This window comes from Mustelus asterias, chromosome 3 (genome assembly GCF_964213995.1).
Source record: "Mustelus asterias chromosome 3, sMusAst1.hap1.1, whole genome shotgun sequence".
In the NCBI taxonomy this organism is placed as follows: Eukaryota; Metazoa; Chordata; class Chondrichthyes; order Carcharhiniformes; family Triakidae; genus Mustelus; species Mustelus asterias.
Genome location: NC_135803.1, coordinates 127,109,139 through 127,128,405, shown reverse-complemented (window position 1 = coordinate 127,128,405; position 19,267 = coordinate 127,109,139). Strand labels below are relative to the sequence as shown.

Here is a 19,267-nt window from a genome sequence, read left to right as displayed (position 1 = left end):
AAACAATCCAACTTCTGGAGAAAATCAATAGTTTATAATTTGCTACTCACCTGGAGTTAAAATTGGACCTTTATTATTAAGACGCGTCTATTTGTACATTTTAAAAACATCCAAGTACAAGGGTCCATGGGTGTTATGAATAAGTGAATCGTTTGCTTTGAACTAATCTTCAGGATGCATTGGGAAATGGAATTGTCTAAACTTGATGCAAACTATTTCACAAGTTAAATGAAGACCTCCTTCAGTTATGACTTCAATCTTCTCAAGTTGCAATATTGTTAAAGTTTTCAAAAGCAGAGGTTGGTTATGTTGGCACCTGACTGAGGATTTGAGTATTGGTTATAATGAATGTTTGTTCTTCTAGCTGAATTCAGTATCTGGACACGGGAAGCTGGTGCAGGTGGCCTTTCCATTGCCGTGGAAGGACCCAGCAGGGCAGAGATTTCATTTGAAGACCGGAAGGATGGATCCTGTGGTGTGTCATACGTTGCACAAGAACCTGGTGAGTGTGTAGAAATCCTGACTGTGTTGCTGGTAATACAAAGGACAGTTTCTCTCAATTTGATAGCGGTCTTGGTGAGAACAGCATTACAGTGGCTCAAGGTGGCAGCTCACCACCTTGATAGCAACTAGGGATGGACAACTTGCTGGCCTCATCCCATAAATGTAAAGAATCCTGTTTCTTTATCAACACTTGACTACAGCACATTCAACTCTGGCCCTCAATGTTCAAATTCTATTCCCACTGATTTGAATCAGTGTCTCTTGTCTTGCCCATGCTTCTGAAGAACATTGAAACTAATGAGCAGCAATTGGCTGCAGGCAGGAAGTCCCACCTTTGAGAACTGCTGGCCAATTGAGCTAGGTCTCCAATCCCTGCAGGATCTGCACTGGACTCCAGAAGATGCCTTGGCCTAAGTCCCGAGACTGGAGGCCAAGGCAAGTTTTAAGAGGTCCCAGGGTGGGGAGGATAGTGAACACCTAAGGGGGCAATTGGGATGTCAGTGGGGAGGGAGGTCCAGCAGCCACTGAACCTTAAGTGGTATGGGGACACCTGCAAACAGGGGGTTTCCAGAGGCACTCTCTTCCCACCTGGGATCTAAGTCCGTTCTTTTCCTGGCTTTCCCCATGTTGGGTAAATCCTCCACCACCACCAAGCAAGGAGTGTGAAATTCAGGCCAAGGTTTTCCAAGAGAATTTCTGGCAATCGAAGATCCAGCACTGGACCTTTGTATTGCTAAAATGGTTTTCAGAAAGCCAGATTTCATTCTCTACAAATCTCTTCTCCATTAACTCTTGAAAGCTAAAGTCCATCCAAAATTTGAATCTGTAAAATATCTAGTACCCCCCTGTAATTTAATGTGAAAATCTTTTTTGTTGATTATTCAAACTGATGTATCCGCAATGCATTCCTGGCCTGGAAGGCAGCAACAATTTTAAATAGTCTCGAACAATAAATCTCAAATTTGGTTGTTTAGTAGATTCTGCATGTTTATAACTGAACATTGATCTAAATATGTTTTTGTTGCAGGTGATTATGAGGTGTCGATCAAGTTCAATGACGAGTACATCCCTGGCAGTCCTTTTGTTGTTCCCATCTTGGCTTCATCAGAGGATGCAAGCAGACTTACTGTTGCTAGTCTTCAGGTGAGACATAAGAAAATATCGGCTTACTGGCTGGGTTTCCTGCTGCACATTCAAAGGCCACACTTGAGTGTCTCCATTTAAATGGTTCCATATCTTGCCTAGAAAGATGTGATACTTGAATGTGGAAATGTCGGAGGGAGAAGCATGCAGAAGCAAGTGAATGTTAAGAATCAGTTACCCTTCACATTCACAGCAGCTTCTTGCATTCATCCAGTTGTGCTATGTATCTTGGTCTTTAATTCCATAGCAGAATAAACTACTCTTCTCTAATGCATAGAATCCCAGTTCTAGGTTGTAGTTGTACTTTAGCTGCAGTGTTGGGATGAAGTGAAGTTTGCAGAGGTTTCTACAATAAGTGCACTCCCTCTTTAAAAGAAAAGTCTCTAAAAAGAGATGGTGGTAATGGCGGCTAGTTGCTGCTCCCTAGATCATGCGGAAAAAGAATTTAAATTGATGAAAATGAGAGCTTTTTAAAAATTCAAATGGATTTCCCATTTAAACAACCAGTTTTCAAAAACACAAATTTAAGCTAATGTGATGCTCTTTCTGGTCAAATTATTCAGTTTGATCTTAATTTACCACTTGAAGAAATTTCACATGCCACAGGTTGAGAATTAGTTTGGAAGATGTAAAATAGTTTAAATTTGTAATATGTTCCAAGAGGGCAGATTTAAAGGAAGTAATGCTTTGAGAATTAAACCGCTAACTAAATCATTCCAAGAGATTAGTGACAGGAATTGGATTTTTAAATCAGGAAAATAAAGTACCATTGACATTTAGTTTAAAAAAAAGATTAAACTTGATTGTGCCACAATATTTTGCAATTTCATATTTAATCAGCTTAATTCGTTTGATCAGCAACTTGGCTGTACTTGCAATCACAATTGTGGTATATAGTCTGCTTCTATTTAATTTTGCCTCAAGGGCAGCAAACCATGTGGAACCTCTGTTTCCAACTTGTCACACAGATGGTCTGAGTTTATGCTTCCTCCGTAGCACCTTTTTTCTCCATGGGCTACATGGTCCAACTCTGGTTTTTGGATCCTGGTTGCAAAGCTCTGCAGCATGTATGTAGAAAATGAAAAATGGGGATGAATATCAGTGTGGCCTTTGCATGTGTAAGGAGTTCACCATCTGCCACTTGAAAAATTTAGGATGTTTTTCTTGTGTCTCATTTAAAGGTTTGTGACAGCATACCTGCAAGATGCATGTTGTCCAAGTTAAAGGTTGAAGAGGTTTAAGAGTCCAACCTTTTTTTATGTTGATCTTTAGTTGATATTGGTGGTTAAAAGTGAACAGCTATTATGGTGGTGTTTGGTGAATGGCTCAAACTGCTTGTTCCTGAAGTTGTATTTGTAATGGTTTGGTATTTGATGAAAACAAGGTGGAACTCCCTCTTCAGGTCTTTAGCAGAAATTAATGGTAACAGGTAATGTTGAAATTCATTCAATCTTTAATTTTGTATTCATTATGGTTTAACCTCAAACTAGGTTTGATATGAATTCTGATGCAGTTGGTATTGAGATTTTGTTGCAAGTAGAGAGGCCTAGATTTTGCAATCAGTAGCTGTTCTTTAAGCTTATAAATGCCCAGACATTACATGGACTCTTTCAAATGGCGGTTTATTACTGGTGGATTCTGTGCAGCACAATACTACCTGCAGGGAATCTGTCATTTTTTAAGACCAGGGCACAAAGTGGGTAGAATTTAATCCAGGCTGTCACAACAGGAACCATGGCGGCCGGGACCACTTAATAACTGGAACGGTCCTGAATTAGTTTCAGAGTGGCAAAACTTCCCCTGATCGGTCCTCATCCTCCCAGGATGTTCAACACTTTATACCTATTCAAGGAACCCAGCACTGGAAGGGGTTGGGGGGGGTATAAAAGAGGGTGGTTTGGGGTCAGAGTCACTCCCTGTTCTTGTATTTGGTCATTTCATTTCCGTCCGCCCCCCCTTCTATGACTCTCACCCCAATTCTACTTCACACACCTTTTGGCTTGGGGTTTTGTGGTGATCCTAGGCCTCTGGTGGGTGCATTACCAGCAGCTGCCACTGCTCCTGGTGGTACTGTATGTAATGGAGAGCTGCTGCCCACATCAGGCAAAACCTTTGCCACCTGGGTCCTTTTTCCTGAGGTAGGCCCAATGGTGGCTACTTGAATGCCTGAAGTGCATCAATATACTTGGGCCGCTTCCACCTTCACCCCCATAAAACTGACAGGTTCACTGCTGATTCTCTGATCCATGCATGAGACCTCTTGTGCTGAATGGGATTTAATCAGCTTGTCTTGTCAACTAAATTGGTACCCTCACTAAACGCACAGTCTAAGCAAGCTTGGAAACAAGCTCAATTTTTATTTCAAGTCTGGTCTTCATTTGTATCAGCCAAGTTGAATTGCTGAACTTTGATCCTAGAGGAAATGACCTTTATCAGGACAGACTAAGGGTTTTTCTATTTGGTTATTAAAAAGCACAGCTGGAGACTTTTTTACACTTGTTTTGATTCAGGTTATTTTAGTTGGTCACCTTTTTCACTTTTCCTTTTTAACATGCTTATGTTTTTTCTCTAATTTTTGCAGTAATACACCAGCAAGAAATGCAACTGCTTTAGATCTTTAACTTGCAGCTGTAGGATCTTATTTCAATCTCGATCAGCCATCGATGAAACATGTAGAAAATAGGAGCAGGCCATTCGGCCCTTTTGAGCCTGCTCCACAATTCATTATGATCATGGCTGATCATATTCAATACTCTGATCTTGCCTTTCCCTCCGTATCCCTTGATCCATTGATCCCTTTATCCCCAAGATATGTATCTAATTCCTCCTTGAAATCAGACATTGTTTTGGTCTCAACTATTTTTCTGTGATGGTGAATTGCATAGATTCACCATCCTCCGGGTGAAGAAATTTCTCCTTGCCTCCGTCCCAAAAGAAGTACCCCTTATCCTCCAAACAATGACCCCTAGTTCTGGACTGCCCCACCATCAGGATCATTTTTACTAAATCTATGCTGTCTAATCCAGTTAGAATTTTCTAAGTTTGAGATCCCCCTCTCACTCTTCTAAACTCCAAAGAATACAGTCCTAACCAATTTAATCTCTCCTCGTATGATAGACCTGTCATCTCTGGATCAGCCTGGTAAACATTCACTGCACTCTATAGCAACGTCATACTTCAGATAAGGACATAAACTGTACACAATACTCCAGGTGTGGCCTCACCAACGCCCTATGCAACTGCAGTAAAACATCCTTATTCCAATACTCAAATCCTCTTGCTATGAAGGCCAATATACTATTTGCCGCCTTTACTTCCTGCTGCACCTGGGCGCTTACTTTCAGCAACTGATGTACGAGAAAACCAAGGTCTTGCAGAATAGCCATCTCTCAATTTACACCCATTCAAGTAATCTGCATTCCTATTTTTGCTACCAAAGTGGATAACCTCACGTTTATCCACATACTGCATCTGCCCACTCTCGGCCTATCCAAATCATGCCAAAGTATCTCTGCATCCTCCTCACAGCTCACCCTTCCATCCAACTTTATCATCTGCAAATTTGGAGAAAATACTTGGTTTCCTCCTCCAAATCATTAATGTGTAGTTGAGGTCCTAACATATCCCTGTGGTACCCCATTAGTCACTGCCTGCCAATCAAAGACCCATTTATTCCAGCTCTTTGCTTCCTGTCTACTAACCAGCTTTCTATCCACTGCCCACAATCCTATACGCTTTAACTTTGCATTGTAATCTGTTGAGACCTTGTCAAAAGCCTTCTAAAAAGTTTAAATAAACCATATCCACCAGTTCTCCCTGGTCAACTCTATTTTCCCACTGATTTCAAAACCAAGTCCACAGTAATGCTTTTATTGCTCTGTAATGAGTGCTTGATTATTTTGTCTATAGGCAGCCATATGTTTCTTTAAATCTTGACACTTGATCCTCCACTAAATGATTTACTCATAGAAAACAGAGCACCTCAGTTGAGCTGATGGAATTCTGCCCAATTCATTTGTGGGGCTTTGTGGCAATGGGTGAATGCCCTCAGTGCATGAATGGCTGAATTAGTTCTTGGTTATTCATTGCTGTGAAATAGTTATAAAACAGCCAAAGTGAAGCAAGTATTATACCTTCTGGCCTAACCTCGTGTAGTCCTGCTCTTGTGGCTTCAGTGGAATCTAAATGTGCAATGAAGTGTTTGCTATTCAATCTTCAGGAGTCAGGATTAAAAGTAAATCAGCCAGTATCCTTTGCTGTGAGACTGAATGGTGCTAAGGGTTTAATTGACGCCAAAGTTCACAGTCCGTCAGGGGCAGTGGAGGATACCCATATATCTGAAATTGAGCCAGGTAAGGATTTTTTTTCCGTGGGTATGTGCGCGTGTGCATGCTTTTTTATATTTATAGAAATAACCTAATGAGTGGAAATGTTGCTTGCACATTGCTAAATGTATACTAAAAGTGTAGCCTTTATGGTCATTGTTACAGGCAAGTATGCCATTCGCTTCATTCCTCGTGAGAATGGTGTCCATTCTATTGATGTCAAATTTAACGGCAGTCACATCACTGGCAGTCCATTCAAGGTTCGAGTTGGGGAACCTGGACAGACAGGCGACACGAGTCTTGTTTCTGCTTATGGATTAGGCCTTGAAAAAGGAACTACAGGTAAGTTGCTGGTACATTCCTTTCTACTTGTTTGCCATGCAGGTTTCCCTATATGTTGTCTCTTTCTTGTGTATTTCTTGTATTAGAAGATGCTCCAGCGCCTAAACTGTCTCCATTTCTCTTTCCCATCCGACAGGAGAATGCCCAAACCTTTCTGGCAGCACAATTTACTAGCCCTATTCCTAAGGATTTGACTGAATTGTTGAAATTTCTTGCATCAAAACTGTAATGCTCCAATACATGTTTCAAACAAATATTGAGCGCTTGCTGTTTTCTACAATAGTTGCTTTTAGCAAAACTGGAAAATGATAATTCCCTCAATAAAATTCAGTAAATATTTGGTGCTTTTTGGGGGAAAAGTATCATGTGTGCAATGAAAATGTCCACCCAAACCATAATCTTAATTTCTCAATATATGCCCCAAACCCTTCAGTTCAAAAATTAATCTAATAATTAAACTGCTAACCTGCAGTGCTATTGTGAATGTTTGTATCTGATAACTCGCCAGTGTTCCCTGCCTTTCACAGTTCCATAATATTTTGCCAATTTGCTCCATGATAACATTTTGATGCAAAGAAAATGGGTGTTCAGGATGTATTGCCAGTGGTGGTCTTGTCTACATGTGTTAATGTACAAGCTAATTAATACATTGAGCAATTGAGTTCCCTTCACATCGATCAAGCAATGTCTTGAATTAAACTCGAGCAATTGTAAATCTATCAACTCGATTTCCTGCTGAATCCATATGACTCTCCTCTCTCGCCAGTCAGCCAATGTATGTTGGTTCAGACGCTGCCAATTCAGTTCTAGCCATTTTTATTTTCTCTGGTCCATTTAATTTTATTTAGGACTCCTTTAAACCTGAAAAGTGCAAGTCTTTTGTTAATTCCCTTTAACTAGGCTGTATCCAAACCTTAAGGAGATCCTTTAACCAACCTGCTGTCACCCCAGTTCCTGTAAATTGAGAGTTTTCCGTATGAATTCTCCTACAAAAAGGATGTGACTCGCTGGGGAAAATTACAAGATGTTGATCCAAGTAATATTGTAAACATTAATTGTCCTTCCCTCTGATCATGATGTGCTCAGTTCTCACAGAAGTAGCTCCATTCTTCTAAAGCTGAAAAGGTTCTGAACACTGTTTCTTTCCTGATGATTAATCACATCAGGGGGTGCCCTGTCATTGTTTTAGAGAAAAAGTGCTTGTATAAAGTCTTTGTACATACTGTAGCATTCTGCGCATTTTCTTTGCAGTATTGCTAACTGCTTCAGCTAGTGAAGAGAATATTTTCCACGCCAAGTGCTAGTCTGAGCAGTAACAAGTTGTGTACTGCCTATCTAAAACTCTGCCAGTCTCTCCAGTGAGTTTGAAATTTACATCTTCCTTTACTGGATCTATTACTAAAATTCTGAGTGGCACAGTGGTTAGCACTGCTGCCTCAGCACCAGGGACCTGAGTTCAATTCCAGCCTCTGGTAACTCTGCGGAGTCTGCATGTACTCCCCGGGCTGCATGTACTCCCCGTGTCTGTGGGTTTCCTCCCATGCTCCAAAGATGTGTAAGTTAGGTTGATTGGCCATGCTAACTTGACCCTTGGTGTAGGCGGACTAGCTAGGGTAAATACATGGGGATAGGGTCTGGGTAGGATTGTGGCTGGTGCAGACTTGATGGGCCAAATGGCTGCCTCCTGCACTGTAGAATTCTATGGTTCTACTGTTCCTGGTGGTCCTGAGCAAGTTAGAATTCAGCTAGATCACTTAACTCTTTCCAAGTAAATCTAGTCTAACCTGTTATGGTGACAGTAAATTGCAGATTGGCCCATTCACAAAACATGATTCTGAGCTCTAAGGAATTCCCCTGTATGTATGGGTGAAAGTAGAACACCTGCCTTTTGGGATGTTCATCTTCCAGATGTACCCTTCCATCTATCTATCTCTTGGTTTCATTTGGTTTATTAGACATGAAGTTTATCACTTTTGTTTCCTGCAAATTCTCAAGGTCCTTGTGTATGGAATGACAGATGCACAAACATTAAAGGCACTTTGCGTTTTCATTAAATATTATTTGGTTACATTTTGTTTTTGAAGCCTTAAAATATAAAATATTTTAATGAAAATACATTGCAAAGTAAGCCTAAATGGTCTGTGTTTGTACTCCATTCAAGTCCCTGCTGCCCAATCCTAAAGTCTCTTCCTGCCTTGACCCTGTATCTCACTTTCCTACACTCTCAACTGCCTCAAACCTCAAGTACATCAAATGCTGTCAGCTTAATCATGGGCAGTGAGTTCCATGTTCTTGCTCTCTCCATATTAACAAACTTCAGAATTCTTTCTTTGATCTGTTTGGTGGCTGTCTTATATTTACATACTTTTGTTCTGGACTTTTTCACTAGCGGAAGGCAAGGGAAACTATCGAGTCTCCATAATTTTAAAGACTTCTGTTGAAGCCAGAGCCCCAACTTGTCCCACCTTTCCTGAGTTACATCTTGATGCAACATGATTGTCAATCTCTTTCTACACTTCCATTTTTAAAATTTATTTTGAGTATGCATTCCAGAACTGTGATCTGATCCAACCAATGGCATGGTAGCAGAGTGGTAAGCACTGCTGCTTCACAGCTCCAGGGACCTGAGTTCGATTCCCGGCTTGGGTCACTCTCTGTGTGGAGTTTGCACATTCTCCTCGTCTCTGGGTGCTCCAGTTTCCTCCCACAGTCAAAGATGTGCGGGTTAGGTTGATTAGCCATGCTAAAAATTGCCCTTAGTGTCCTGAGATGCGTAGGGTAGAGGGATTAGTGGGTAAATATGTAGGGATATGGGGGTTTGTGGTCAGTGCAGACTCGGTGGGCCGAATGGCCTCTTTCTGTACTGTAGGGTTTCTGATTTCTCTAAATAGCCATACTTGGTTTGTACCATGGCCTTACTACTTTGTGATTTAGGAATTTTGTATTCCCAGATCTATTGCTCTTCTACCCCATTTTGATTCCTTGTCTTCCAAGGATCTAAGGGTACCTTATTCAAATTAAGCCACTTCTGTCAAATAGAGTTCAGGATAAAGATGTGTACTTGCAAAACTTCAAAATCACTACTTTTTGGAATCATGCAGGGAAACAATGTGGCCAAATTTTGCACAAGCAATGTGGTGCAATGATCTGTTGGCATAGAGTTAAATATCATCTAAATCTGGGGAAATCCCACCCACTCTACCTACATGTCCGTCTCCCTGTCCTTTAAATAGAGGGACGCTATGGTCTATTGGTATTATCACTAGACTATTAATCCAGAAATTTAGTTAATATTCTGAGGATTTGGATTTGAATCCTGCCTTGGCAGATGGTGGAATTTGAAATCTCTAATATCTGGAATTAAGAACCTGCTGGTGATCATGAAACCATTGTCAAAAATACAAAAAAGTCATCTGTTTATTAGCTATAATCCTAATTTCAGGATTAAGAATATGAACTTCTCTCCTCCAAGTGCATGTAAATTGGAGATTGTGCAAATCTGAATGCTAGTTCGTGTGTTTTGAACTTGATATATTTTCTAAAACCTTAGTTGCCATGAAAACAAATGCATTTTGCACATTGCACGCACGCATCTTTCTTTGCCTCTGTCCCATTGTGACTTATCTCTTCTAAACAGGCTGCAGCTCCTATGACTAAACTGACAGTTAAACTTCCTATCTAATGACTTGTGGTTCAGCTCAATCAGCAGGCATTGTAGGGTTGTTTACAAGAGTTACAGTATGGATATGGCAGTGAACAATAGAGCTTCACAGCAACACAATGCCACTTTGTAAATTTTAAAGGCTACATTTCTGACAGCACTGACATATATAACCATCATTTTTGAATGGCTTCTTATTAAAAACTGATCTTAATTGTTGAATCACTCATTATAAATCTAGGACTACAACAGCATGGAAAAACAAACAACACTGGCTGTTTGTAAAAAGGACTAACCTGCTTCCTGCTTGTGAATTTATCATTTTAATGGGCAAGTGAGTTGAGATTGTTGGAAGATTTGAGGTTTATGACCAACTTTTCTGGGCAAAATAACTCTGGATTTAACACTTTCTTTTGAGTGGCCTTTAGTTCCGAATAAAGATTTTTCTATTGTGAATTACTTGTCTGGTGACTGGTTCGAATCACTCAGTGGTTAGCTTAGGTTTTCAGATGGGAAGTTTGTGCTCATGTATTCCTCCTCTGGGGAAAACCCCAGATGGCTGTTTTTTCCTGTTGCAATCAGTGTCTCCTGTTACTACGTCACTAATTGGTTTGAACAGATTGTCACGCCAGTATGCACTTAAGGCTGACAAGGGCTAAAGGTGACTCAAGGGTTTGAAGCTGTAACACATTATCCTGAGCAAAAGATTCATGCCAGTGATTTTTTTTTCCCCACAAGGGATTCTCTCAATGCAGCTGTAATGCGGTAAAAAGATATTCGTGATTGGACATCTTTACTATCTTGTACTGCATTTGGGTGTTGCATTTGGTGACGGTGGTACTTGCGGAGAGTTGATTATTGGCTTCCACATTTTAAAGTGTAGTGCTTTTTGCACATCACTGGACATGTACAGCTAATGAAGTAAGCATTGTCACCATTGTAAAGCATGGAACATGGCAACCAATATTGTGTTCAGCAATCTATTGCAAAACAGCAATGTGATGACCAGATTTGTTTTGATATTGATTGAGAACTAAATATTGGTCAGGACACTGGGGATAACTCCCCTGCTCCTTAGTGCTATCTTTACATCCACAAGAGCAGGCAGATGGTGCCTCAGTTTAGCACTGCTTGGTTAGCACTACTACCTCAGTGCCAGGGACCCAGGTTCGATTCATGGCTTGAGTCACTCTGGAGTTTGCACATTCTCCCCGTGTCTGCGTGGGTTTTCTCCAGGTACTCCAGTTTCCTCCCACAGTCTGAAAGACTTGCTGGTTAGGTGCATTGACCTGAAAAGGTGTCGAGTGTGGCGACTAGGGGAATTTCACAATAACTTCATTGCAGTGTTAATGTAAGCCTTACTTGTGACTAATAAATAAACTTTAACTTTTAACTTAAGTTTAACATCTCGCATGAAAGACAACCTCTGCCAGTGCAACACTTCCAGGAATGGGACTTAAAACCCAGAGCCTTCTGACACAGCAGCAAGAGTGCTACCAACTGAGCCAGAGCTGAATATGATGTAATACATAAAGAGAATTTATAATTTTTGTGATTGCAGGTGTCCAATCTGAATTTATTGTTAAAACAGCTAATGCCAGTCCAGGCTCACTTAGTGTTGCAATTGATGGGCCATCTAAAGTAAAAATGGACTGTCGTGACTGCCCTGAAGGATACAAGGTCTTGTACACTCCTATGGCACCAGGAGACTACCAAATTGGAATTAAATATGGAGGACCATATCACATCCAGGGAAGTCCTTTCAAGGCAAATGTAACAGGTAATATAATTTGGATTTCTATATAATGGGTACTTGGTATACCAGCTGGAGATGCATCTACATCAGACAGCCTACAAACAAAACTCAAAAATATCTCGTTCCACGTCTGTTAAAAATGGGTCTAATTATATAAATATAATATCCTGCTGATATAGCTTGTTGCATTATGAACATTATTGCTTACAACATTAATGCTTGCTGTTTTATGGTTTAGGAGACGAATTAAAACTTTGAAATGGCATTTTTAGAATTTAAAAGGTGGATGTTGTACTCTTCCAATTAGTTATTCAAATACTTTCATTTGTACAGCATCATGGACTATTACAGACAATCAGCTAATTTTGAATCACTTTTGTAATGTAATTTTCTCGAGGCCTAGAATTTGATTTATTGTTGTCACATGTATTAGTATACAGTGAAAAGTATTGTTTCTTGCTATACAAACAAAGCATACAGTTCAGAGAAGGAAAGGAGAGAGTGCAGAATGTAGTGTTAGTCATAGCTAGCATGTAGAGAAAGGTCAACTTGATGCGAGGTAGGTACATTCAAAAGTCTGATGGCAGCAGGGAAGAAGCTGTTCTTGAGTCTGTTGGTACGTGTCCTCAGACTTTTGTATCTTTTTCCTGACACAGCATTCCGGGTTGTGTGGGGTCCTTTAATTATGCAGTTAATTTATGTAGAAGGAGCTTTGCTTTGCATTTGATGTTTCATACTCTTGTTGTTGGAGTGATGACTGGAAGCAGTGTCCTGTTGCCTTTCATCAAGAGTGCTAAATTGAATAATTAGTGTTACAGAATGCTTCTCTGAACTGATGTATAATGCCATTGCAAAAATGTGTTGCCAAAAACATTACATGAAGCATTACAGATAACTGCATATTAGTCAAAGACAAGTAATTGACTGCTTCCCTTGTGTTGTTCATCAAACGTCTTGAGTGACCACATGCCCACGAATATTATAGGCTATTGCTACAAAAATTTTGAAACCAGGTGACAAATGTGGCATTTTCTTGTTTTGAATTACTTAAGGAAGATGTACAATTGTAGAAAATCATAGAATTCCTACAATGCAGAAGAGGCCATTTGGCCCATTGAGTCTGCTCTATTCCTGTAACTCCTCATTTACCTTGCTAATCCCCTGACACTAGGAGTCAATTTAGCATGGCCAATTCAACTAATCAGCACATGTTTGGACTGTGCGAGGAAACCACACCACCTGGATGAAACCTTCACAGACAAGGGGAGAAGATGCAAACTCCACACAGTGACCTGAGGCCGGAGTTGAACCAGGATCCCTGGCACTGAGAAGCAGCAGTGCTAACCACTATATGCTGCCAGTTCGAGCATAGACCAAACTAAAATTAAAGGTGGGCAGATTGAAATTGATTCAGAATAGCCTGATGCAGATTGGGTTAATCAGGTTATATTGGTGAGAACTTGGCTTGTCAGTTACAACCCATGCATTTAAGAGCCCGAGGAGAGCTTTAGTGGTCTGCAAGAGTAAACCTAAACATTTTGGTTTAAGAATGCTGCTAATCACAGGAAATTATTTGGCAGATGCCATGGAATCAAGAATGTGGGAACCTGCTCAGAATAGAACATAGAACAGTTATTTAACTATTTATTTTAGGAGGAATTTAATGTGTTCCTTCCAGGAATTGAGGGGAAAATGAATACCGGTCACATTGTTAAATTTTAGATTAAAAATTCCAGTACAACTTGAAATGGCCAGCCAGCTGATATTCCATTTGTTCTTGAAATGATCTCTCGGGCTGTACAATAAATGCAGCTGTTATATCTGGCATCTATTCAGTGACACTGCAGCAGAAACTGTCGGCAAATATGCTGACTATACTTTTTTAAAAAAATATATTGGTCACTAAGCATTGGTAAAATTGTGACTTGAGGAAAAAAATTGTCTCTGCTTCTGCAGTATTCAGATTGGAAGGTGGAATTGTGACTTGAAATTTAAAAAATCATTTTCAGTCTTGATTTACAATTTCTTGTGGAATTGACTTGTTAAAATGATCTAATTATTTTAAACTTGTCCAATGTGTTCTTGTACACTAACTTATCCATTGGTCTACAAAGCCAGTAGAAACTTTGAGGACTTACCAGACTGAAGATGTGTCATCTGTTTTATTGACTGACTGTGCTGTTTTAAGATCGAGAGGCGAATTATTAATTTTTCTCTTTGCAATCCACCCCCCCACCCCCCAAACAACCCCAGGTGCTCGACTGATCAGTGGTGGCAATACACATGAAAGCTCGTCTATTATGGTAGAATCTGTGACCAAATCCACTACTGTCAGCTCCTACAGTGCTGTCCCCAAATTTTCATCCGATAGCAGCAAAGTGGTATCCAGTGGTGCAGGGCTTTCTGCTGCAAACCTGGACCAGAAGAACTGCTTCTCAGTGGATTGTAGCAGAGCAGGTAAAACTAACTCTAAAACCTGAATGTGTTCATACAATGGAGTTCCGCGTAGAGCCTGACATCTCCTCAAACTATTGTAGCCTAAGACTGCTTTATATTAGTTTGCCTTTTGTAATTGATCCTATTGTCTACTTGGTACATGTAGAGCCTACTTGGATTACTTTTAGATGTAGGTACTTTGACTGACTGTCTTGCAGCATTTGGAGGTCTCCTGGTTTTCAGCTAACCAGTATTGAATAACTTGTCCAATAATTTGCTTCATCCTTTGAGTGTTTTTATTTGGCCTGGGACTGTGTGGATGCTAGGACTTTTTCTAAAATTCTGTTGAGGGTTACAAATTAAGGCAGTTTCAAATATGTCCAAGAATCACTACGTGGTTCTTTTATACATATTCATTATGATGAGCTTAACTTTATTAGCCTTTGAGTGCCAACTTAATGTAAAATTGGTATAACACAATTTGGCTTTAATCTTTTTCATAAACTATTGAGTCTTGAAGTCAATAAATTTTGAGTCAATGCTTTGCCCATTGTGATGCCAACTTTATGCATATTTTTTATTTGTGTGCAGCAGAACTTAAGTTTACACATTGTTTAAGCAAGGCCCTTTTTGTGCAAGTGATATAGTTGTGGAAAAAAGCTAATGTTGCAAATTCTTCAGCTCTACATCATAGCTTCTTATCCAGTCTTTAACCATTTTGTCTGGTTGCATTCCAGCTCTTGGGGACTAAATTTTCAGGACAGACTTAGTACAATATTGCAGTTGCCTAAAAGAAGTATTTTTAATAGTAGCCCTCATTTTAGTTTCATAGACCCAAGTGGTTTTTGTATGGATTTCAATGCCATCAACAAAGTAATGGAAAGTATCATTGGGCAGTGCTATTAGATATTTGTGTACCATCTACAACGGTTCAAGTCTCTTTCAATAGCATCTTCCAAACCAAGTCATTCACCAGCTTGACTTTACCAAATCACCATTTGTTCACTGTCACTGGATCAAAATCCCTCCCTAAAAGCACCAAGTGTACCTACACCACATGGACTGCAGCAGTTCATGAAGGCAGCTCACCACCCCTTGAGGGCAACAAATGCTGGCCTAGCCAGGAAGCATCTAGGGCGGCATGGTAGCACAGTGGTTAACACTGCTGCTTCACAGCACCAGGGACCTGGGTTCGATTCCCGGCTTGGGTCACTGTCTGTGTGGAGTTTGCACATTCTCCTCGTGTCTGTGTGGGTTTCCTCTGGGTGCTCCGGTTTCCCCTCTCAGTCCAAAGATGTGTGGGTTAGGTTGATTGGCCATGCTAAAATTGCCCCTTAGTGTCCTGAGATGTGTAGGTTAGAGGGATTAGTGGGTAAAATATGTAGGGATATGGGGGTAGGGCCTGGGTGGGATTGTGGTCGGTGCAGACTCGATGGGCCGAATGGCCTCTTTCTGTACTGTAGGGCTTGTATGATTTCATCTGGTGAATGTCCCCAAAAAAACTGCCAATGCTTGCAACTTTTATTTGTAAGCAGGATGTTTAAGAAAGACCACATGGATGAGGAATAAATTTAGTATATGAAGCACTTTGGTAAGCTTCATTTGAATAATTGTCAAACAAAATTTCACAGAACCCCACGAGCTATTGACAAGTTTAAATTTAACCAAAAAAGTGTGGTTTTGAAGGAGGACTTTCCTAAAATTTCAAACTGGTATTTTGGAGCTTGGAGCTGAGCAAACTGAACAAACTGAAGACTGTTACCAATGATTTGTGATAAATCAGAACAGTCAGGCTGGAGCAGATTTGGAGATGGGGGAGGGGACAAGATAACTGGGGATTCTAAAATTGAAGTGTTTGGACTTCAAATCAGTTAGGTCAGCAGACATGGTGAATTAGCATGTGGCTAACAGTTTTGGATAAGGAGTTTATAAGAGTACGTGATGGGGGGGGGGTCAGCTGAAAGAGAATTTGAATAACTGTCTACAAATAACAGTTGTAGCTTGATTTGATGCCAGGGCAGAGGGTAGTGAGTTGTAAATTGGGTAGATAGACTATAAAATGTGTTAGTGTCAGCACATCTAATTTTCATAGCCAATCAGTTCTACAATGTCAGATTTTCTATGGATATTCTCTTGTTCCTGCTGATTATGTACTTGGCTCCAATTTCAAATCATAGTGACTATTTTCATGTCTGATTTCATGCAACTTGGTGACTCATCCAAGCCAGTGACATGGGAATTCAAGAAAAACAAGTGGTGCAGCACACCTGCGATCTTAATGTCAAATTAAATGCTTGATGTCTTTTATTTGAGTATTTAATGCACTAATTTGTTGAAAGCAGTTTTCTGGCTGTCAATTGCATTTCCTCAGGGATCTCCTGTTGTCGTCTAATTTAGTGATTTGTTTAGACTGAAGGGGCAGTAGACAGAACAGTCAAAATATAAGGAAGATAGCTTAAAGTGACTCTGGGGGAAATAAAAATGCTTTCAGTTTTTTGGGCTGATGCCCTAGAAATGTTGGTCTTTTTTGCTGCATCTACTGTACAACATTGTACTGTTTCTGCATGATGGGGCAAAAGAGGAGAATGTGCAGTGCAAACTCTTTAAAGTGATTTGTGGACCATTCAGAATCCTTTAACTGGGGTCCAAAGAGTTTCATATTTTCAAAGAGCTCAAAGTACTCTGGAATTAGGAGAACGGTTTATTCAATTTGTAACTGTTCTGAAGTTTCTTCCTTGCTATGTACTGGGTAGGATGCTGTTTGAACCTTTGTGCAGTTTGATTTGTACCTGTTTTAAATATTCTTAAATTAGATTTTCATCTGAACTCCATTCCACTGGATGTTTGTGAAGCTAACCATTTGTACAATAAATAAATGACTTTCTCCTCTTGTAGGTTCTAATGTACTACTGGTTGGTGTTCACGGACCCACAATTCCATGTGAGGAGGTATCTGTGAAACATGTTGGAAATGAGCAATATAATGTTTCGTATATAGTGAAGGAGAGAGGAAACTATACGCTGGTTGTAAAGTGGGGCGATGAGCATATTCCTGGAAGTCCATTCCATATTACAGTGCCTTAAAACAGGCCATCTTGCTCCATCTCCGTCTTGACCTGGTTACTTCGAATTCAACGCTCCAATTCAGTATCTCAAGTTTTCAAAGGACATTGCAATTGCATGACAGCTTAAAAATTACAAAATGGATGTCATTTTTTCAAAAATGCTGTTGAATCAGCAACTTCAAAGGATGGATTTGGTAATGGGTAGAAATGCCATAGCTGTTGTATGTAGAAACTGAAGATTGTATGGATTATATTTAAATATGAACTAAACTGGGTCAATTGTAAAACTGGATTAATGTATTGGGATTTCTTTTTGCTAGCCCTGTAGTTTGGTCAAAGCCACAGATAGTTATCCAGGTGTCAGGTGGACTCAAACTCCAATGTGGAATGAGGAAATCCCATTAGAAATGGTTTACTTCTTGGATGCCATGCTTTACTATAATGGGGTCAGCTATGCTTATTGGTGCCATTTGATTAGGAGGCACTTGCACTATCTTTTGCAGTTTTTCCACCAGGGATGTGGGAGCAGATCAAAAGATTTTTGCAATAATATTAGCTAATTGGTGGAGATTCAAGAACTCTGGCCTCAATCTCTGCAGAAATTGTCCATTGCATAAACACTGATCTTAAATTATATGCTGCTGAGGGAAAAACCATGCTGCTGTGGTTGTCGTTATCACAAGTTTCATTGTCTACTGCATGCTCTGTAATAGCAGTCATTTAAGTAGAGGACTGATTGGAATAAGATGCTAGCCAAGATAAGATTTTGAGCACCCGACTGGGAAATGTCATCTGGTCCTACCTCCCCTGAAGCCAGGGCTGCTTCAGATGTTCAAATTGGGTAAACCTGGGATAATCAGCAGATCAGGCCAACTTCCTTCTCGTTGGACATATTGGGCAGGTTTATGATATCTTTTCCTTTTCTTTTCCCTGTCGATCAACAGTGCTGCAATTTTTAGATGTACTTGGATATTTGGCCTTGGTGTTTCAGCCAAAATGAACTGGCCCCATGCAGCAATGTTAAAGATTGCTCACCTGACTAGTGCATAACATTTGGTAAAACATGAATAGATCAGTTTGTATGGCTGAATATTTTTTGTTTTAAACTGAAATTAAAAGCTACTAAATTGCACAACTTTTTTAAAAACAGAACTTTAAAATCTATTTATACTCTGGCCTTCGTCTTACAAAATATTTTTCTCTCTGAGCTGATTTTTGTTATTGGACATTGTAGTTGAGTTTAAAACAAGGGAAAGAATGGATTGTCATTTTTACAATGCTTTGTGCCTTACTGTGAAAAGCTTAATGTAACTAGAAATTGACTCAATAAAATTAAATGTACCATTTTCAGCTGTTTGAAATGCATTGTATTAAACACTCATTGGAAATGTAATTCACCACTTGTTGGAAATGTGCTGCTTTGAAACAAGTGTGCAAGCAAACCATCGTAGTCTGTCTCTGAAGCAAAAACAAGTGATTGATGTGGATTTCCTAGCAACTGCTTAATACTTGTAAAAATCTATAATTCTGAAAAAAAATCAGGTTAAGTGGAAAAACTTGCTAAAGCCGCAACTTCATTTTCACCTATTTGGTGATACATTTACTGCTGTTTACTAATAAAGACACTAAAAATCAATTTTTCTATTTTGCCTGTCTATCCAAGTTTTGCACATTGGCACAATCAATATGGTTTATGCTTAAAGTTGACTATAGTGATTGAAACAGGTAGTGGAGACATAGCAATCAACCAAATGAACTCAAATATCCCTGTTTTTCCACCCCGCCCCCCCCAACAAGTTGTTCCAGTTTTTCTAACCATGCTGAATAAGGAACCAAAGAGCAAATTGCTGTAAAAATTGAAACTTATTCATCATTATTATATTTGCATTTTCTTTACAAGTGTTTGAGCTACCAAATCCTTTCCTCTGTCTTCACCTGAGTTTTGCCAGCCAGCCTCATAATAAAAGAACATGTGCAATAGGAGCATGTGGTTAGATTGGCCATGCTAGATTCTCCATGTGTCTGAACAGGCACGA

The 19,267-nt window shown here is 39.8% G+C and overlaps 1 protein-coding gene across 8 annotated transcripts in view; it reads left to right on the top strand.

The window, feature by feature from the left end:
* The window catches only part of LOC144491573 (filamin-B-like), a 167,804-nt gene extending 148,937 nt beyond the window's left edge, over positions 1-18,867 (top strand). For all 8 annotated transcript variants that reach the window (XM_078209565.1, XM_078209568.1, XM_078209562.1 and 5 more), the window contains 7 exons: positions 365-502; positions 1,532-1,647; positions 5,867-5,999; positions 6,138-6,314; positions 11,537-11,755; positions 13,985-14,188; positions 17,063-18,867. In XM_078209565.1, coding sequence (XP_078065691.1) covers positions 365-502; positions 1,532-1,647; positions 5,867-5,999; positions 6,138-6,314; positions 11,537-11,755; positions 13,985-14,188; positions 17,063-17,250 — 1,175 coding nt within the window. In that variant the 3' untranslated portion in view covers positions 17,251-18,867. The remainder of the gene's footprint in view (positions 1-364; positions 503-1,531; positions 1,648-5,866; positions 6,000-6,137; positions 6,315-11,536; positions 11,756-13,984; positions 14,189-17,062) is intronic.
* Positions 18,868-19,267: the final 400 nt, after the last annotated feature.